We start from the raw sequence: 22,676 nt of genomic DNA on the forward strand, positions 1-22,676 counted from the left end.
GCGCTGAGAGACGAGGACGGAAGGGCACACACACGAGCGCTTATTCGCAACTGGTTTTTTATTAGCATCAGTTGTGAGTAAGCGTTCGTGTGTGTGCCCTTCCGTCCTCGTCTCTTAGCGCTGTTTCATCACCATGCTTCCAAACCAACTACCCCACCGACAAGCACTAACGATGAAATAAAAATCACGCCATATCCACGAAGTCATGATTGAGGAGCTGGCTCGGAGATAATCGGGTAAATCGTGAATACTCCCTACAATCCCTCTACTGTCATATAAAGACGTCACACGTTGTTATAGTAGCGATTATGGTCAGGCTGTTGTCGATGCTATATGCGGTTTTTCTGCGTTATTATCATCATCAAGGCACTCGAAGAACAAGAGGAAGAAGATTTCTATTTCGCGCGAGCGTGTGCATGCTACAGTTGGTTATGGTATATGTGGTTTTGCTTGCGTTAATATCATCATCAAGGCAAAGAACAAGAGGAAGGAGACTTCTCTTTCGCGCGAGCTGCGCCTGTAGCGGTCGCCTCTGGAACTAAGGTTACGCTTACGGCGCGGGACTTTGCCCCAGCTTAAGAACCTGGCAAGCCAGCTCTTAATATTCAATTAAGCACTCTCTATTGAATAAAGAGAACAACCGTTTGAGATAACGACTCCAGACCACTGTAACAGCTATTAATTCAAGGCTTAGGCTTACGGTACACGTCATACATGTTACGTCAGATGGTATACCGCAATATATTCTTTTTTCTCCCCTTCCTCGTCCCCCATGTAGGGTAGCAAACCACGTACAACCTAGTTAACCTCCCTGCCTTTCCTTCGCTTTTATCTCTCTCTCTCTCTAAGAAGGACTCCAATATAGCTATGACAGCCACTACTGCTATACACGGAAGGGAAAGATAAATTACGAAGCGCATTTTTTTCGAGGCAACTGCATGATAGACAGTGACTTAAAGGTTCAGAGCGCATGCGCCTCTTCTCGAGCGACGGAATATCGAGGATGCGGGGCCGTACTGCTTGTTTGAAGGCTTACTCATGTTGTCACGCACACCGTAAGTACGACCTGCCTCTTTAGATTGGTGCTCCATTTAGATGTACGCGCTTTCTTTTTAATTTATCTGACTTCATACGTAAGACAATGTGGTGGAAGAATGAGAGTGCAAAGGAGGCATTTTTTTTTTCAAATGTCAACACTTTGTCAGCAAAGTGCAGGACGATGCACTAGCCCCACCTGGTGGCGAGTAAAGTAAGAATTAGAGTGGGCTCCCACCGACCATGAACAAACGTGCAGCGGGACATTTCCGTCCATTGGGAGGCCGTAATCAAATCTTGGAGCGGTGCACCTTTGGGCACATGGAAAGTCCCAAGTGTCCTGCTCAATTTTAACTCTATACTTTGTAGACTATATTTTTTTTTCGGAGCACATTACGTCTCAGTGCAGCTTGCGCACCGAGAGCGGACGCTCTCGTTCAGTCATCTGTTGATTCTCGACGCTACGTGACTAGACTTGTCATCAAGCACGAGGCAAGGAACCTTTTAACGAAATTGGGCGACCTCCTCTTTTTTAATCGTGTTTTATCCAGCAACCTGCGCTTACCTCGGTCTTCCTTATTTATAAGCAGGGTGACAGCGCACGGACACTATAAAAAACATTTATTTGGAAAAGCTCGGCGTTTCATATACAGACGTAGTTGGTTAAGCACTGAAAACTCACAAGGGTGGCTTGGTGGGCTAAGTAGTAAATAATCCTAAAAGGAATGAAAGTGTGAGCAATAGACTGCACTCTCTACAGTGCAGACTTGTTATTTTGAATAACAGAGAGCTGAGCTAGTTGGTAAGTATTCATTCCAAAAAGACAGAGCGTGCAAACACGGACACAAGAAAGAAGTCACGACACCACAAACGCCGACTAGCAACTGAGGAGACGCACAACTGCGAAAAGAAAGAAGGCACGAAAACTTGCCTGCGCATGCTCGTGCAATAGGTGAATATATCAATCCGGCACGCATGGGGGTCTACGTGAAAGATAACTGTTAAGGCATTTGATTTCATCTTTATGCAAGTTAATTCGGTTACTCGCATGCGCTACCACTATTATCGATATGCCACCTGCGCTTACCTGCGGTCTTCTTACTTATTTATAAGCAGGGTGACAGCGCACGGACACTAAAAAACAGTTTTTTTGGAAAAGCTCGGCGTTTCATATGACAGACGTTAGTTGGTTAAGCACTGAAAACTCACAAGGGTGGCTTGGTGGGCAGTAATGTAGATAATAACCTAAAAGGAATGAAAGTGTGAGCAATAGACTGCACTCTCTACAGTGCAGACTTGTTATTTTGAATAACAGAGAGCTGAGCTAGAGACACAAGAAAAAGTCTCGACACCACAAAAAAACGCCGACTAGCAACTGAGGAGACGCACACTGCGAAAAAGAAGAAGGCACGAAAACTTGCCTGCGCATGCTCATGCAATAGGTGAATATATCAATCCGGCACGCATGGGGGTCTACGTGAAAGATAACTGTTAAGGCATTTGATTTCATCTTTATGCAAGTTAATCGACGGTTGGCTCACGCATGCGCTACCACTATTCTCGATATGCCATGCCTCAATCATCAGGCGCGTTTCTTCATTCCTATGCCGGTACATAACTGCGCATTCATCGAATTCTGGCGTGCACTTACAATCTCGACAATGTAAAGATAGATTAGAAGGTGCGCCTCCGGTTAGCGACCTTTTATGTTCCAATAATCTCTGTTTAATGCAGCGACCCGTCTGTCCTACGTAGAAGCAGCTGCAGCTGAAAGGGACCTTATACGCCACACTTGTATGGCAATCAGTGAATTTTTTGGTGTGTTTTACGAAACAAATATCGGTCCGCTTCTTATCTTTTACTCGATCATTCTTTCTCTGCACAGCGACACAAATCTTACCTAGCTTAGTGGCAGCCGTGAAAACAACATTGACGCCGTAGCTACTTCCCATTTTCATTAGCCTGTGAGATACGCAATGAAGGTCCGGTATACCTACGACACGCTTTTTCCTATCGCTTTCTGCAACCATGCTCGGACTTAACATAACGGACTTCTTCAAACGTTCAGCTACAGTGGCCACTGCAACACGAGGATAACCTACATCTAAAAGACGCGTAACTTGTGCGTTAAAGCTATCAGTCATTTTGTGTTCCGTTGCGCGCCTCTTCAGTTGTTTTTTTCTTCTTTTTTTAATACTCTTCAGTTGTTGATCTGCGTTCTTGGTCTCGTCACTTCGTTCTTGTGTCCATATTTGCGCTCCCTCCCTTTTTTTGAGAATGAATTCTTATTTTGACTTGCAGCTTTCCTGTATATGATAAAGCTAGAGAACTAAGTATGCACTGCATTCTCCATTGCTGCACATTGAAGAACGAAAGACTAGCAGCATGGTTCCGGCACAATAACTGTGTAATTCATTGTTCTGCCATACACCGAAGTGGTAAAATATCCTGGTCACCGCGGGACCTAGACACGAAATGGATTCTCCACAGACAACCTTCTCAAGCAATGAATAAGAAAAAGCTGAGGAGGCGAAGCGCGTAAGGGTAATGGCGCCTCTGGAAAAAAAGTCTAACAATCAAAAAGATTCTTACCAGCGTTAGCGTAAGCTGGGAAAGAAAAAAGATACGCACCTTATCTGCAACAGCAATATAAGAAAATATATATCATTGGGACTTACGTTCGACATATTTTTCTGTTCTTCCGTTCTGTGTTAACTGGGCGTATGCCAAAGCGTTGCGCGATGAAACTACGTCGACTCAGAATGGCTACATAGAAAAGAAAAAGGCCAGCAAATGCTGCCGGAATACATGCAAAATTTTAATTTGAGAGTGTTCCGTGCAAGCACCATGGTATGGCTATGAGGCACGGAGTAGTGGGGGGCTCCTGATTAATTGTGACCACCTGGAGTTCTTCAACGTGCACATAAATATAAGTGCTAGGGCGACCTTGCATTTCGCGCCCGTCGAAATGCAGCCGCTATGCCCGGTATTAAAATCCACGTGCTAATCAACTCCACTGCTTATCTGGAGGGCCGAATCCGTGACGGATCACAAAATGTGGTGAATGAACCGCCGCTGTGACGACCCTTTTATCGCCGCAGAAGGAAGTGCGCGGATGTAGCCTAAAACCGGCAGCGCGAAAAACAAAGGAAATCTGCTAACTGGATGATCACAAAAGGCCGATTCGTTCGGCCGCTGCTGGGATGCGGCATGACATGCGATGTTATCTGGCTGCGTTCGCTCATCATCCTAAATACCGGATGTCGTCGCCGCTGCGAGGAAAGACACAGTGTGCTGCATGACGGCTGCTGGATGTGAGTGGCATATGTTCCAGCAGTAGTTGTCATGATGCTGTAGCTTGACGGAGTCGAAGTACTATGTAGGATTGAAATGGTCATCGTTCCTAGAGTGCCATGAAAGAATACCAGTGCTGTAATATTGTGCTCACAAGCGCCGCAGGTAAGATATCGTCCTCACTGAGTGCAGCATGAACCCTCGCGGTTTGCTTGTCTCGCGCGCCCTTTATTTCTACCAATGGTTACAGTAAGTGTTCTCGCAGCACGTCAACAGCCAATGCGCGAAATTTGTTCAGTGTTAACGCTTACCTTTCGACGTGGCATACGATGTCGTCCAGGTAAACGCTGACGTGACTGCCGACGTTCAGATTGGTTCCATTCAGGTACAGACGAGTGCCGCCCGACTGGGGTCCCACGCGGGGCTGCACTCCGGTCAGCTCCACTGGCTGTGAAGAACAGCATTGCGAATGCTTCATAGAGTGTTTTCTAACAAGTGTTAATTAGAAACCGCGAATATAGAAAGCATTGAACTTTCCAACCTGCAAGCATGTGGTAACCACAATGTTAGTGAAAACTTTTTCTCAACGAAGCAAAAGGTGGGCGGAATGAAAAAAAAAAAAAGATTACGCAGTTTCACTCAGCGTGAAAGCTGTAGGTAGTGCGGAGCAGTGCTTCGCTTGCCCTTCGGCAACGCTGGCGTCCCAAACGTGCAGCCTGCTCGGCATCTATGGCGGGAAAGGCAACCGTCATTTGTGATACAGTGGTGTCCTATCCCCTCCTCCTCACCCTCACTTCCCTTTTCAACCTCCTTGCTATACTATACTATTACATGTCTATGCTATGGTTTACCTTCCCCCATCGAGTCGCGTCGCAGAAAGCATACGGTTGAATGCTGGCACAAAATTTGCATAACGCCTTTGCTTATTCTCAATGCGAAGCATGCATGGCAGTTCTGATGTCCACGAACACAAATTTATTGCGAATTAATAGTCACAAAAGTTGAAAATCGCGGTTCACTTCATCATCGAGGGACAGACATATTGAGATTGCGACTGTTAGCATTGGTTGGGCTTTAAACAGCTCAAACGGCTGGTACAGTTGTTCGCGTTTGTTTTTATTGCCACTGTTCGGGTCGGTACACAACAAAGGCACTGTCAGGGAGAGCGCAGCGGGAAGGAAGAGCGCTCCGCGACACACACGTTCTGAATGCGTGAAGCAGCTCTCCGATTGCTAACGAGGCCGTATTCACGCCTGGTGAGGCAGCATTAACGAGTTCCAGCGTCGTGTCGAAACGCAGGGGGTTGCTTTTTTACCTCGGAGCGCGCGTCGCTCACGAAAACGAATGCCTGACGCACTGGAACTGCATGATACAGCTGTATGTTTCTATGCCGGTGATCAGTAAAAATATGCGCGCTGTAAGATAGCGTTGCCGATACGTGCATTCACTGCTCGTTATTTTGCCTTCAGTGGCAAGAGTTTTCGCTACGCGACGAAAAAAAATGCATGACAATTCTGCACATAGTCCCTTACAGCTCTAGAGATAACGATATCTGGATTGAAACAAGTCTTTCAGAATCTATTATTGTGTGTGTTTTACTTGAACTAGAAGTTAATTTCAAGGAAGCAAGATTTGCGAGTGACACGCGTTACTGAACGCTCATTTCGCTAATAGAATGGAGAGAGCCGATTATTCGTAGATATACAACGCGATATTTAAGGGCTTCATAATATTATCACAACTTGACCAAAATATTATCACAACTTGATTAATATTGCAGTCCCGTCGTGGGCGCGGCTCGCAGACGAGGCCCTGTAGGGGGCCATCGCCTCCTCAGGACCAAATAAAGTTATTTAGATAGATAGATAGTACTTTTTTTAAGGGTGCACCGTAAATTCAATATCTCCCAGCATGGCTCTCTCTCGATGTAACAGTGCCTTTCGTCGTGGCGTTTGAGTTTCGCTAACAGATGAAACAAGTAGTGTCAGTTATTGCAGGTACTTATTAGGAGGCGCCAGTTTCCAGGAATGCAGCGTCATTCCCTACAGCACTGCTGCTTCCGCCGATACCACGTTCACGCGGCGCGCTGACGGAGGAGTGTGCATAGCGCGGTGCTCGACAATGGGCCGGCGAAGCGTGCGCTCCAGTCGGCACCTTTTCTGCGCTCGTTGGCACCGTTGCGGCTCCCCGTTGGACGCGACCCTGGCGCCCCACGGGCCGGTCGATAATGGAACAAGGCTTCAATGCACGCGTGGCACAAGCGATGTGAAGAAAGAGCCTCCACGGCACCTTTGAAAATCATGCTAGGGCTTTCGGCAACATGGGACCGGCGCAGTCGACAGTGCTACCTTGCTTCATTCTGCAGCTCATAGGGTTGCACCGGAATGTGCAACAAGCCCTGGATGATTCAGGATCAATACGAGGGAAATTCAAACATGCTTTCAAGTAAAATTGAGTATCAGACATACGAAACTGTACGTAGACACGCAGGTAAAGCCGTAGTTACGATCTTTCCATTCGTTTCTCAGTGTGCCAGAGTCACTTGGATTCACCCGTGATCGAAATCAACCTTCCCTGACCTGCGCTGTATGCGGCCAAAAGACAGCTCATGCCATATGCCATATAGCGCCAAGCACAAAGGAATCCGTGCTCTGAAGGACGTATCGAAACAGTCCGACAGCAAAGGAAGCGGTAGATCAGATATGTCGGAGCGGCTTTCTGTTCTAATCTATACTGAAGCTCAGCGACCATCAGCGAGCAGCGTACGTCCCTACCCAAGGTGGAACTGCAGCATCGGTGTACACCTAGGAAGCGAAACAAAGCGTTAAAAAAAGGGTGGGAGTCGAAGAGAGGAATTTTAGCATTTTCTCTTTCATTGCCTGCCGGCCGCAGGCGCCTTATTTCGCGTGGGGCGTGTGCCAATGGGGCGTTCGCTCGAATCCCAGGCGTGGATGACGGATGACGACCTAGATGGATCGTTCCTTTTCTTCCTCCGCTCGCTCTCGCGAATGAGTTAGCCATTCCGCTGGCTCCAGTGAGGGAGCAGAGCTTATTATTACCGCTCCGTATGGAGGAAGAAAGGATCCCAATAGAAGGGAAATGGCGGCAGTGCTTCGGCAATGAGAGCACGGCACCACGTCGAGCATCCACTGCGCTTTCTTTCCTTTCTTCCACATCCCCGGGCACAACTTGTGATGCGGCCTTCCACAACCTTAGTAATAATGTTTATAATAAATAAAAATAAATCGCTGGGTCTAGAGTTTTGCTTGTCCCGTTCACTCTGCTTTCGAACTTTACCTCGTAGCTGCTCTCTGGCGCCCTAGAGGGGCGGGAGGGCAACGGAGCCTGTGATATGCCGATGACAGGGCGTGTACGGTATGCGCTACGCTGAGGCACGCCGGTTTTCATCGCCGGCATGTTTGATGCGCTCCTGGCCATCGCGGTCGGCTGCCTGAGAACTTGGCCGGCGATCGAGATAATGGTTGGTGCTGAGACCATGCGTTGATTACTCCCGCAGTTTTTCGCCTTCGCGTCGAGAGAAATTATGGAAACAGCTTTTTGCATTAATTCGTGTCCTTTTTTTTAGAATTTTTTACTACATTCTAGCTTATCTTTCCTACGACACATTTCTATGGGGCCACAGCGTCACGCGAAAAGGAATATTAAAGGTGAAGCAAAATGAGGACCATGGACCATGACTGGTCTCGGGCGGACGTTGGGTGATGCTCCGAATGACCGATGGCGCGCGCAGTGAATGATGGAGTCAGTTATTTGCTGTCGAGTCTAGACAAATAGGTTTGCGCGTGCACAATAGACCCCGAGAGATGTGAGGCAACCAGTGTCTTCCAGCGCCTCTATGGAACTTTTATATGGCCCTTCCATCACGCGTCCCGCCGTTCTTTATTCATTGCTCATATGATTTTCATTCCAACGGCAAACAGGGCGTTGTACATGCTACCCCTTTACTTACTGCGAGAATTCGGTGGAGTGATGACCCGTCATCTCACTGCAGCTTACGCTTGGTTGGAGCATGGGTCGATAGGCTCGACCAGTTTTACCTAATGTTCACTTCATTGAAAATATTATTCTGTATAAGAAACACAACTTTTCGAGAGATACAGATACGAAGCGACCTCTGTTCACCCCGTCCCCTGTAACTGACGCCTCTGCTCTCTCCTTTAATAATCCCGACCAGAACTTAAATCCTGATATAATGTGACAATTCCATTCTCTCAGTTCCATTTCTTTATGAACTTGATTCGCTGCAGCGATAGCGTAGGCTGAGCAGCGTTACCACCACTTAACGAAAGAAACAGAAAATTATTGAAGTAGATTAGTTGCGCCACACCGACCATGCAGCATAGTAGGCAATGCACAAAACAAATAAGCCAGGAAAACGTTACGGCGCTGAGCGTGGCGAGATGAGGACAGACGTGCCTGGCAACGCATACCATTCTCCCCAATATATGTACGGCGACCTTCGAGAACTCTCATCATGGCGTAACGAAACGAGCAACGCTCACTGGTGCGAGGATAAGATATCGTGCGTGCGCCATTTGATTATTTTTGCATAGCTTCGTGCCAGTGATTCGTTCCTCTGTAGCAACGACGCCACGTGCGGCACGTGAAAAGCAACCTCCTCGTGGCGGCGTCAGGGAAGCAAGTTTCCTCTCGCTCTGCGCGCTTCGTGACAGGAACAATTAATGAGCCATTTATCATGGCCGCGCGTTCCGCGGCTCGTTCTCCCAGCGTCGCTCATCTCGAGCTCGTTGCCGCAGATCCCTTGGGCACACTGGCTTCCGCGGAGAGTTAAGCCTCCGGCGGACCCCCGCCCCCGAAACCCCAGAAGATCCCCCTGCGCACCCCCCCCCCCCCTTCCCAGCTTTTTCCTCTTTGCTCCCGCTACCGGCCTCGGCAACGTCCTGCAACCTCCGAACCCGCAGAACGAGGCACAGAGTTTCTATGGGAACGCCCCTTGATCGCTCGGTAGGGAAACGTTGCTGTACATAGACGAGAAGGCGGGGTTGATGAGAATTTCTTTCTTACTTTCTCGCTCGCATTTTTTTTTTATTACTGCCGAAGCATAGCGGAAGCCGCTCATGCGTGAGGAGATCTGTGGCTATACGGTGTATCTTCGGTCGTGCTTTGGTTGAAACGGGGCGCACATAATGTTGTGTTTCGAGCTCTTCGCGCTGCGTAGCCGCGAAGATCACAGACGATGGAGTGCGCGGCTCCCGTCTGCTGCTCCGTATGCGTATAACTTTGTGCAGTGGTGTGCAAGACTCATTCCTTCATTTTGTGGAATAGTCTGCGAGTCTTCAGGTCATGCTGCTGCTGTTAGTGCTTCCTGACTCCCCCGACGTTGTTGCTATATTTGTGTTACTGAAACTGATACCGGTGGTAAGCTTAGCCTAAAACAGGCAGCGCTATGCAGGTCAGGCTAGCATTTATTCACGAATGAAGTTTATGCAGATATTACGTGTACACTTATGGGGACTTGTGGTGTTTTACTGTTTCGTAAGTGGTAGCGTTTACTGATTCCGGCGCTCAGTAGTCGTGGTATACGAGGATAAAAACGCCATATTGCATGCACAAAATACGTCTCTACACGTAGGTGCATAAGCTTCGACTTGAAACGACTGTACGAATTCGACTATGCAAATAGTTTGCTGTACAAGAAGCGCAGCGTCACTACAGAAGCCTGTTGCTGCGGTCGTCAAACTGAAAACGCTCACCTTGCTTTCCTTGAGAGCTCAAAGTACGCCGAGGAAAAAAGGATGTCAGTGACAAAAAAAAAAAAAAAAAGCGAAGCTTGCGCAAGTACACATACAAAATGCTAAATACTTTTGTGGTCAGCAATTCTTTTCTAGCCATATACATTATCCTGATTATCCTCGAAAGGCTTTTTAGTAAACAGTTAATCACTTATGATAATTATTTATATACAGTTATGTATAAAGTGGTGATCGAGTTTATGCCCTTTGCAGTATAGAACTGATTTGATCTGAAGTATGTGCTGGGCCATACCATCTATTTAGTTCCACCCAGGAAGGAATTTTGCGCCATTATATAAGGGCCTCAATATCTGTGAATTATTCAGGTTGTACCGTAGGAAAGGACTTTTTGAACGTTCCGTTGCGATGTGTTGTTTATTTGTTTCATTTCACTCCAACACATTTATTGATCCCCTCAGTTTTTGTTCCATATCGCAGACAAATTAAGTAGCTGACGCACCGTTTACCTCGATATATCCGTAGGAACCACTGTATAGTAGAACAAAGCAGCTAGGTACTTAACAATTTGCTTCTTGCTTCTTAACAATTTGCTTAATATTTGGTTCTTGCGAACCCAAAAATAGATACACGGCGGCCGGACGTCGTTTATGCGCGTGATTATTTTAATTGTGTCTGTATTCATTTCGTTCGGCTGGCAATTGGGAATACATAGCGGGGTTACGAGAGAAAGCCGCTCCGAAACAAACGGACGCAGTGCACGCCGTCATACAACGGACACGTGGACATTTATTAACAGCTTTTACATGACGGCCAGCTCGACAGCCAGTCTAACATATAGCTACAATAACATGGCAAATAACTCAATATAATGCCAATGCAACAAACAAACTGCGTAACACGTGCCGCAAATGCGGCGTCGCGGACGTTCGACTTCCCGCATGAGTCCGTGGGACAGAGCCGCGGAATCGACCCGTGGAGCCCGCGCGAGAGATGACCGTCCACGAAGGCTGCCAACCCCAAAAGAGAGAAAAAGCTCTTCCTTATGTGCCCGCGTAACCTCGGTCCCCGTAAGGCGGCGCCACCGGCGCCACCGCGCGAGCACAGCGCCATCTCTCGCTCGGCGGCGAGGCTAACTACGGCAACTGCGACCGCGGGCGCCTTGGGCGAAAACTACTGTACAAGGGGTGATAGCACCCCCACTATATAAAGAGGCTGACCATTCTGTGGCAGCTTCATTAACTCAAGATCAAACATCTTGCTGCATAACATGCATGCTCTTAACAGCGAAGCTGATGGTCAAACCATAAGGCGGCAGTGGTGTTGCAGGAAACTATCACAATCGTTAACGGGTATGTGACACAGAATTTGGGCAAATCCCACTACTCACCGCTCCAGCGTGGCCTGTAATAGCCCTGATGGGTGAGAGAACGAGTACAGAGAGAGAGAGAGAGGGGAAAGAGAAACAGATAGAGAGAAAGAAGAAAATATATAAAGAAAAAGAAAGAGAAAAATTCTTGCCACAAAAAAATTCTGCACGAGGCGGGATTCGAAACCACGTACCCTCGATCCGAAGGCTAGCGTCCTAACCGCTCGGCTATCCAGGCACGCGAGAAGAGCATAGCGTAGCTTTGCATATTATAGTACAGCAAGGGGGTGGTAAAGGGAAGTGAGTGTGAGGAGGAGGAAAAGGAGGAGGAGAGAGAGAGAAAAAAATTTAGCACAAAGAATGAGAAAGAGAGAAATAGAGAGAAAGAAATGCAAAAGAGAGAATGACAGAAGATCAAGGAAAGAGGGAGAAAATAAGATAAAAGGAAAGATGAAGCAAGCATCGCGACCAGACACCGCACCATCTGGCCCAGGCGCGCATGCGCAGCAGCTAAGCCACTCCCACCGACGGAGACATCGCGCGAAACGTCCGCTCTACAGGGCGTAGCCTGGCTGCGCCCGATCTTGCCGAGACAACCGTGGGGCGTCCTAAGAAAGTGCGTACTCCCGAGGAGGAAACCGCGCATCTCGAGGCTAGACGTGACGGTCTACGGGGAGTACGAGCGGCGACGGGCCCGTGCTTCGCTGTGCCAAGCTTTGGGCGACTTAGTGCAAACTTCCCGCATTTTTCTTAGGTAGGAACCTTCGCAGTATATGCCGTTTGGTGCTGGTTCGTGCAATGAATTAAATATGAACGCCTTCATAAATGCATAAAATAAAGGTTTTGGTACCATTTATTATTCTCCCAGAATAGTACAATTATTACTAGCGCGTGTTTTCGCTAATAATATCTATAGGGCTTACACCAGATTTTGTCTTCCACTATTATTTATGAACTAAAGAAAGGAAATGGATTGAGGGGTTCGTTTGTCTGTCGGACACAGCGCAATAGAGCCAACGTGCAATGAAGCGAATGAAAACATAGGGGACATTATTTGTAGTTTTTAACTGTAGTGTAGTAATTATGGCATCCATCATTGGAAAGAAATTAGAGTGGACTAGAAACAACTTCCCTTCGGTGAGGACCGAAACCATAACGTTCGAATTACGCATCAGATGCTCTACCAATTGAGCTAAGACGGCGGTCTTTCCCCCGCCCACTTTGCTTGGCTTTATTGTGCGCTCTCTTTTTAGGCGCTGTCCAACAATTATTTATGAAAAGATAGGCGAATCTTGATAATCTAGGGTCTATATACATATATAAAAATTCCAGTGTAACTAACCGCCTAAGCCTGCAATATATATAGCCAAATAAGTGTTTGCCAGCCGAATGCCCCACAAATGCAACGGCGGCACCGAAACACAACGCAAACATTTCTAGAAATAAAGGGTAGCGGTACTGACGTACCATGACGCCTTCAGCAAGGTATCTTTACTAGTGCGCCTTTTATATCTTGTTTCGTTTTGAAACATCAAGACAGGCAGTGGCAGTCTCCTGGAGCCCTTTAGATCACAAAATCATCGTGAGCCGCCTTTGCCGCCCTGCGTATTTTTCTCATCCCGTACTTCTCTAATGCTTTCGACGGGAATTAAAAATTTAGTGGTCCCATATATTCTAGAACTTATATGCCAACGGGAATAAATTATGAAGCGAGTGAAAGAAAAGAGGGCAGGATAAGGAAGGCATCATCGGTGCATCGTTTTCCGCTTCATGTTACTGTTTTTATTTCTTCCAGGAGATTACATTCTCTACGACGTTGAATAACGCATAGGCACAAGTTTGTTTCGTGCTGTCTTCGCTGTCGAAATTGGATTCGCCTCCTCACCCACAAAAAAAAGAAAAAAAGAAAGAAAGAAAGAATAGGAAATCGTGCGTCTACCTCCGTACATATACTGCACACCCCAGTGAAGATACGCACAAATTTGCGCGCCTCCGTAGCTCGGCTCATGCGCAATCGCCTCAGCAAAAGCGCACGCTAGATAAAAATGAGGCGGCAGCAAGCCGCCGTGGCACATCGAATTAAAATGTATGCAAATCCGATCTCCTCCTCCCGCTCTACAGGCAATGTACGGAGCCAGCGGGAATTGAATTCGGGCCGTATGCACGGAGACCTATACCGGCTGCGTATGACGAAGGTCGACCCGACGAGCTCGCTCTACGCGGACGCCGGCAAACGGGCAGTCGGCGTTATACATGTGCTCGAAAGGTGAGATCTGGCACCACCAAAGTCTAACAATTATGCGTCGGAATGGGTAAATATGCTTATTTCGCGGAGAGCAAACAACGTCTGCCATTTTCTTAAGACCACTGAGCTAACGTTTTCTTTGAGCCCCGCCTATATAGACCCGCCACGGTGGTCTAGTGGTTGTGGTTCTCGACTGCAGACCCCAAGGTCGCGGGATCGACACCCGGCCACGGCGGCCGTATTTGAATGGAGACGAAATGCTCGAGTCCCGCGCTTTGATATTTAAGTGCACATTAGACAACACCAGATGGTCGAAATTTCCGGAGCCGTTCACTACGACGTCCCTCAAAATCACATCGTGGTTCTGGTACTTAAAACCACAACTATTATTATTATTATTATTATTATTATTATTATTATTATTATTATTATTATTATTATTATTATTATTATTATTATTATTATTATTATTATTATTATTATTATGAGCCTCGCCTATATGCGAGGCGAGATGGTGACGCAGTATACAACACACACATGTGTTTTTTTTTCCTTAGTGAGATGAAAGATCCTTGAACAGGGGCTTTCGCTCGAGCCAAGTGGTTGTCTTCTTCGAGGCAGAAAGGTGTTGTGCGCAGATGAGCATTTACGTGCATTTTAGTGCATTATTATTGGGTTTCAGGTGGTGCTACTAGTTACATTCGTTCTTTCCTCTTTTTTTTTATTTTTCGCACTCTAATATCTCTGGTGAATTAGCAGGAAAGCCTGCCCGGTGTCATTAGCAACATCTATCTACCGAGCTGCGAAGATTGAAGTGACGAAAGAACGTCGCCCATTGTCACACCTTGCCTGAGCGATAAGCTCAGATCTCATTAGTGAGAGCATATACAGCGGAAGCCTTCTCCAAGTCCGTCTAATGGCGTTGAAATCCAGTTTGGACAAACTTACTTTCGCGATAGCTTTCTTTCGATGCACATTTCTTTACTCTCGCTGTTCATTAAAAAAAAAAAAGCACTGTCGAAGTATGACGAGCGCTTTTATACCCTGTCTATTCGAAGGCGTCACTGAGTCAAGGAGGGACGGCAGTGGATTAAAAGGCCTCGCATACGGTGTTCATAACGTTCGTTCGTAAAGCGTCAAGTGACGTCGGTGATCGGTCTTCTAATCTCCCGTCTCGTGAATGCGTAGCCGTAGTATGACAGCATTTCGCAATGCCGCCTGTGTTGTCACATCGCGCTTGATTTCTTTTTTAAATTCTGGCGAACTAGGGCTGCCTTCTACAAGTTGCGGTAGGCTTAATCCGCACTAATCGGCCATTCTGCACATGATGCGAAGGACAGTTCCCTGAGGCACACGCTGTTGCAATCCATATAGCCTGACGGAACACGCATGTGTGGACAAAGAATAAGTAAGGAGAAATAATCCCCGACGAAGCCGAGGATTTTGCCTGACGCCTTTCAGCGTAGAAGGATTTAGCCCATCTACCATACAGCGGCCGACTGACGCCCGTCAGGGAATTAAAGCTGCCATTGTGTAAAACAACTTTCGGACGACGGGCGCGTGGAAGCGTTGCCGAAACTCCACAGCCGAGCCCGCATATTCGTTCTGACATCGCGCCGAGCGCGAGCTGGCTTGGCTGAGCCGATAACAGAGTGGCCTATGGAGAAAACGAGCTCTCAAACATGATGAACTGTGTGCGCTAAGTTGGCTGTACGAAGATTATTTGTTGCTTCGACTGTTTCGATTAAAGTCAGCTGGTTCTTTGTTTGTTTTCTTTTTCGTTGTTTGTTTTTAAACCAGGATAAAAGCTGCAGAAAAAAAAATAAACTAAACTTGTTGCTTGAATAAGGAGGTTTTTCACCGACTCGATGGCTGCATGGCAATCAATCAGTATTATTGATTATTGTCGGCACGCACTATGTCCTGGCTGGCAACAAGCTTCTCGCTCAGGTCGCAATATTTTTTTCGGCTCAAAGGAATAATGCGAAAAGCTTCGTGTGACATTTTTTTTTCACTTGATGTGCCGACTTCGGACGAGCGGGGCGGTAAGTGTGTCGTGCTGCAATCGCTTGAGTATAAATCCATGCATCGCGATCAATTATTTACCTTGTAGTGAAACTTTTCCTGCGCCTTGGTGATGCCGGCACGATTCCCGATGACCACGTACGTCGCTTGTGCACCATGGGGGCTTGGTTGCGTTCGGCAGACAACCCTGTGATGACGCAACGGACGCGTATATCAGATTTCTGCCATAATATCGCATCCACACCATCTCTGCAGCAACCATATTCTGCTCAAAAGGATGGGTCTAATAAGAAAGGCTGGTATCAGTTTCAATAAATAAAGTATGCTATGTTATTGTACGAGATCTCTTAAGGCGAAAGCCTTATGTGGATGTCTTGACGATCCCGCCCGCGAGACCCTGCGGGAACATGCGAGACCATAATGTCTCGTAAAGGTCTAGCAAGGGTGTGGATAAATAACTTTCGCGAAAAATTTCTACAGCAGGCTTTCGAACGTGATATACGAGGGCAGAATTACAGTCATACCGGGGTTCTGTCTGTATTATTCTTGTGTTTAGCTGTGCGTTGCAAGGGTGTTTATTAATCGTAAGCCTTGGTAGCATCCCAATGAAATGTAAAATATCGCACTTTTTTCCCCCCTCTGACCACATTACGTTTTGACGTCCTTGTGAGCTCAATTTTCTGCGCGGCAAGTGTGTGCACCGCTTTGAGAACTCTTCACCACATTTCACTTTCTTTGCTCTTTCGTGAACTACTTCTTCTAAAAGGAAAGTTGTGTACTCGCACTCATGTGTCCAAACGTACCTCGGTTAATCACAGAAGTTGTGTGTATGCAAATGATGTGCGGACAGCTTCCAGAGTTAAAGTTCTGATAATTTTTCAGACAAGTGAAAGTTTCGCGACAAGGTTCGGCTTTAAGCTATGCAAAACTGCATTACGTTAATGCCATACAGGGCACACGCATTCTACGGTCATGCCAATGAGCGCACCATTGATAACCTTTGAGAAACAGGAAAGTCAAACAAAGGAGCCTAAAAGCTAGCGCTACTCTTGCACAAATTCTCTCTAAAAAGAGTGCTTTCACACAATGTATACCCATTAGCTCGATAGACCCTCTTGATGCATTGATTAATGAGAGAGATCGTCTTTAATAACAACACGAAGAAAGATAGTTACTTCAATAATTATAAAGAAATAAATAAATCATGGCTCTTAACGAAAGTGTTTCTGCCCTTAGGGCATCTCAGGGGCGTTGATGACCGATCGATGCTCTATGACACCCATAGGGGAACCCTTAATTCTAATAGGACAAGTAAACAAACACGCAAAAAATAAGTGAATAAAAATCAAAGGAGTAACACTGCTACTTTCCGAACTTTCGTGACCTTCTGTAATTTTCTTTCCTTGAGTAGCAGCTCTTTTTTCTCTCACTACCTTCTTTCTTTCCTTCCTGAGCTTGCTACGTCCTCTATTTTATAAATAGAGCCCAGCCATTTAGAGAAAATTGCGCAGATAAGGAAGCGGGCTTCCTGAGTGAGTCTTATGCGCTTCCATTAAAGAGCCCAGTGTTTCTGAAACTTCGCTTTTTTTATTCTGCTTATTTCTATTTGGCACACTTCTGTAATGTTCTTGGCATTTTTAAGACTCTCTTGAGCGTCTTTGTTCTCACGCGCCTTCACTGAGGAAGACTATACTTTTCGTTTCTGGCGCTAATTGAAAAAAAAGGGCCGTAGCAAGTCACCAGCCTTGAGCCATGTATTAAGACAATGCCTTCCGAGGCCATGGGTTTTCAAGCGTGTAATAAGGCACGCAGTAACGGAACACAATAAATTTAGTCTTATCACGAGCGCTACTTCTGGTAGCCAGACGACTACCGCGTCAGCGCCTTATTTAATAAGAGAAGGACAGGCGGGAAAGTGGGACATAATTATTTACAAGTTATGATCATGCACTTTTCTTTGAATGTCATCGCTCATTCTTTATACACAAATTATACCGGTATGCTAACGTTTTTGAAGAACCACGTTATTTCAAGTGAGTGGGTCATATTTAAGGTACAGTAGTAATGCGCTCACTTAAAGTTTAAGTAACTTTCAAAAACTAGCTGAAGTGTTAAGCAATTCCGGGGCCTCATTTGTATCAAAGATTGTGCGTTATAAACTAATCTATCTTGTATCTTAATTTTAAACGATTTCACAGAAACAGTAGAGTCAACTGTTTATCTATTTCTGGTGGGAACCTATAAATTGTTTTAATTCTTAATTACAGGTTTTCAGTGAACTTGTTATGAATCTGCTCAGTGCACGCGTGGGTTTGTGCGTGCCAAATATTTTCGTGGCGATAACGTAGACTATAGCGTCTTTGAATCTGATCCGCTCGTTTGCCTCTCCGTTGCCGTGATACAATTTATAAATGATGTAAAATCGTTGTTCCTCGAATAGCTTATCTACGCATTCAACCTTTCATACGTGCACATTACAGAAAGAGATTGACATCCCGTGGTGCTGAGCGTGGTTTTTATTTAATTTTATGCTTCTTAGAAAGGACACTTGAAGTTTGCCGATCACTGTACTTTATGTCACGTGCTAAGCGAACGACTTAGAGCCGCTGGGATTGCGCTACATTTGTGGTACTTGCCTGACTGACACGTTGTACTCCACAGGCACACAAGGCAGGCCACCAACGAGGATCTTGTCTCTTATTTCCTCCTCGCTCGTGCCGAGGTTGCTGCCTTCGATGGTGACCAAAGTACCGCCTTCCACGGGTCCGTTCAGAGGGTGTATCTGTGCGAGAGACGACCAATAGGGAAATAGTTCGTTGAGCACAATATGATCACGAAATGTTCAGTGACAGATGTTAGAAATACTGCGTACGATAATAACTGCTTAATATCGGTTAGTGGTGTTCGGCTTCCTTTTCACAGGCGTATATCACTAAAACAGGTTATAAGTGAAGAACAGTGAGCCGTCACTGGTCATGGTGCAGGCGAAAAATAAGCTTCTCTTAGCGAAGGCGTTCAAAAGAAGCGAGCCTCTGAAGCTTACAATATTCCGTCCGACATCTCAATAAATTGTATGAGCCTACTTGGATTATCTTCCGATTTGATTAATTTCATTCTAAACGCCCACACAGTCTTATAAAACAACGTAGCGCCTGAACTAAGTGATAGGAATATAAAGGCGGAGAACATTAGTGGACGGTCAAGGAAGCCTGCGTCTGATTGGCTACTCTGCTATGTGAGTGAGCGAAGAAGAATATTGAGATAGCAAAACGGCAGATGACTCGGAAGTTTCAACGGCAGCAGCAACTAAATAGTTTCATATGCAGACTGACACGCGAAAGGATGCGTATACCGTGCTGTGGTCATTACAAGTTTGTCAGCATGTTTCTGACACCTGCATAGACTGCACGTTAATGGTCTTTCAAAAGTTCACTGGTATTTTCGATTATATTTGCGGCAGGTTCTAGAAATGTAGCGTTAATCGCTACATGCGAGGCATGAAACGCCATATTAAATCAACAATATTTAAACGCTTTATTCTCCCGACCTTTCTTAAGCGTACCTACAAACACAACGCAGCGTATGACTAAAGGGGAAATGTCTACGTAAGTTATGAATGCCATGTACGTTTTCTGCGCGGTTGTTTCGCATGTTCAAACGACTTCCGCTAGAAAGTTTCGTAGCTCTTTTTACCTCAGCCAAAGAGCGGTTACACTGTTTGACAATGTGACCCCGTCGTATAGCGAAAACAACTTAATCTATTCATCTGAGCACTAAAAGCCCACCAAGGTCGCGCCGGTCGAACGACACTCGGTAAACAGCGAAAGCCAGCGTGCGTGACAGCGTGATATACGGAAAGCGTGCAACCTGTCTTTAAAAAAAACGGGAATAACACGAGGACATTAAAGCAGGAAAAAAGTGCAGGATAAAAGGAAGTGCACTTTCCCCAAGTTGGCGGCGTTTGGATCTGCGGGACGCGTCGTCAAAACACGTCTCCCGGAAAGTCGTCGACATACGTTTTTACGATGACCCGATTAGATAGCTGCGGGTGCTCAAATGAGTTTCAGCCAGCCGTCGGGGCGGCTGCAGCTTGCTGCTCTAAGTATAAACAATGAGAAAGAACGAGCAGAACTGCTTCCGGAAGAAAAAAAAAAAAGGCGGGGTGGACGATTAGGTGAACAGCGCTGACGAGATAAACGAAGCCGCAGAGCTGCGACAGGAGTGGATTGGTGAATAGCGCAAGTTAACGAGCGAAACATGCAAATGCGCACGTCAGCCAAACGGTAACTATTATCAGCTCAGTTTTTTACGTTGTATTCGCTTGCTGTTTCCATCCGTGTAAACCGGTCTTTTGGTGAGGTTCTGCATGTCACTATTTCCAAGCTGTCAAATAAAGGTCGGAGCGATGCCGTTGCGCCATCTACTCTGTGTCTGCGGCGCTATCTGATAAAACGTTAAATCATTAATCTATAAATATTTAATCGAATCTATAAATAAATCTATAAATATATAAATCCAATCATTAAATCTATATATAACCAAACTAACCGCAATAGCAATTTATACCTCGTTGTCAGAAAAGTTATTATCGCCATGTTATCGCCATTCCTTTCGTCTTTCATTGGCTCATACGAAGCCCGCCTCGACGCGTCATTGTCTACTCGGCCGGACGGATGATCAGAAATGCTGACTTGTACAATCGGAAGAAATATTTAGAGAGCATGGCCTGTACCGATGTACGTTAAGAAGCGACGAAATAGACAGCGGTAGTTTAGTGGATTTCAAGTGCTGCTGTTCGAAAGCTGTAAAATGCTAACGACACCATACTGCATGCATGTATGCGTTCACTGGAACAGCTCTGCATGGCTAGTTCCAAGGTGCAGCGTGTACACGAAAAACGAAATTATGCTCTAAAATTTAAAACCGCAGCACTGTTTTTGAACGTATTCCTTCATTTTAATTTTGCGCGATAATATTTCTGACACACGTGGCCCTTCCAGATTATAACGACGTGAATACGATCACTGCCATCGACGTCGGAATGTATCATCTTTACATTGCCCATCGGTTCCACACGTGGTGTACGAGTGCTGACCTTTTAAGCCACGAATGGCGAAACGCGCATTGACACTGAAGTAAAGCGCGCACACGATGTGCCCCGTACATGTCGGGACGGTACATCGTTGGACTGCGACACCGAGAGCCCGATTACTAATTAGGCCGTGGACAACAATTTGCACATGTGACTGCGCTCGGGCGGAAAGCTTCTTTTCTCCTCGGTACTTCAAAATGGTTTAATAGCTTTTCGAAATCCTCATTAGCAGCGTACACTGTCGTGAAATTCATATATGATGTGACACGAGTTTGCCAATCGGCAGCCGTTACCATGGAATACTAGATTTGTGAATTTTGTGTTTGATTTGCATGCTTGTACTTTTTGGCATGATGAAATGCAAGTCCAGCGACGTGACCACGCAATGCTGCATGTCGCAATCTGTCAGCGGCCCTTTATCACGTAAGCTGATGATTAGTGAAAGATGAAACGACCAGTTCTATATATTAAGGTACTGCGATTTTTTGATAGGACGCTTTATACCGGTTATCGTTTAGGTAAGCGACCACATCTAGCGAGACAAGCGTCAGCGGCTGCGCGCAATATTAAGATTTTTGGCTGCATGTTAGCCATTCACTGCTTTAAACGCTTAAGCAAACATAATCAATCGTAATGGAACCGGTTACGTCTCATTGTCAGATATAATAAAAATAGACGTCATGTAGGCAGTGCGCGTTCCAAACTGTTGCATCGGTCCACATGCCTCAAGACTATGTACATTGCTCGGCGATTATCAACCGCGAACCAACTGCGAACTTAAACCAAAAGGGCGCGGTCGCGCGTGCTAAATCTTGGCAGACGTCAGTATACAGCTGCTAGCCTTGTACCTGCTGTGATCTCGCTGCTTACTTCGCACTGATGCGACAGAAAACACGGAAACCACTTCGCTCCCAGCGGCAGCGTTTTAAGGGCGAAGCTCCTCTTAGTCTAACCTTGTCACGCGTCCGGCGTAAGGCGTCCGGCGTAAGGCGTAACCGGCAGTATCTCCCGAACAGTATCTCCCATCACCGATCCTTTGCAAACTGTTCACTACTTCGTCTTTGCAAACATCCCACTACGATCCATCACCGATCCATTACTTCACCGACCATAAAGCCGTTATAATGAAAGGGGAACGGAAGCCACCTTTGCGAACTGACCACTACTTCGTCTTTGCAAACATTTTACTACGATCCATCACCTATCCATCACTTCACCGACCATAAAGCAGTTATGATGAAGGGGGAACGGAAGCCACGTCTAGCTACCACTTACGATTAATAAAATTTATTGTATAAATATATACAGTGTTTGTCACGTCTTTGATGATGTACTGGGCTATCGCTTTGATTACTGCTGGGCGAAACCACTGAACCACTGAATCACGGTGTAACCATGATTGCTTCAGGAGCTTTGCCCAAGCTCTTCATCATTCACCCGTGGATATGCTGTGAATTATTTTAGAGTTTCGCAAGATCGAATCCATAAGAATCCTTGCTTCGTATAAAATTACACTGTGTTGCTATGGTATTCACTGCATCGCCCTTGCGGCGAGACTGCGACTTTTTATCAGTAGTTCTTATTCTTTTGCAATGTCCTAAAGATGTTTAACTTGCATGTGACACCAGACCTGTACGCTGTAGGCACCACACATTTTGAGCGGCCTGGTTGTACTTATATCAAACTATGCACACAGTATGCTGTACCTTCCACTTTCTCAGGAACCAGGGAGTAACGAGCGCCTTATTTGTGCTCCAGGATCTCCTTATATTGTATAAAAAATGCATCTGTCTGATTTAGATGTTTTACAAGGTGTGTTCTTTTTTTTACAAAACTTTTATCTGCTTCTAGTGTCAAGATACAAATTTGTGAACGTTTTGCTGA

The 22,676-nt window shown here is 46.0% G+C and overlaps 1 protein-coding gene across 1 annotated transcript in view; it reads right to left on the reverse strand.

Annotated features, from left to right (window-relative positions):
• Window positions 1-22,676, reverse strand: part of LOC119396963 (plexin-B) — a 203,955-nt gene that overhangs the window by 30,981 nt on the left and 150,298 nt on the right. Inside the window, exons 17-19 of the mRNA XM_049417291.1 lie at window positions 18,337-18,482; window positions 15,782-15,887; window positions 4,641-4,777 (exon numbers count right to left, since the gene is read on the reverse strand). Coding sequence (XP_049273248.1) covers window positions 4,641-4,777; window positions 15,782-15,887; window positions 18,337-18,482 — 389 coding nt within the window. The remainder of the gene's footprint in view (window positions 1-4,640; window positions 4,778-15,781; window positions 15,888-18,336; window positions 18,483-22,676) is intronic.

Source organism: Rhipicephalus sanguineus, chromosome 6, assembly GCF_013339695.2.
Source record: "Rhipicephalus sanguineus isolate Rsan-2018 chromosome 6, BIME_Rsan_1.4, whole genome shotgun sequence".
In the NCBI taxonomy this organism is placed as follows: domain Eukaryota; kingdom Metazoa; phylum Arthropoda; class Arachnida; order Ixodida; family Ixodidae; genus Rhipicephalus; species Rhipicephalus sanguineus.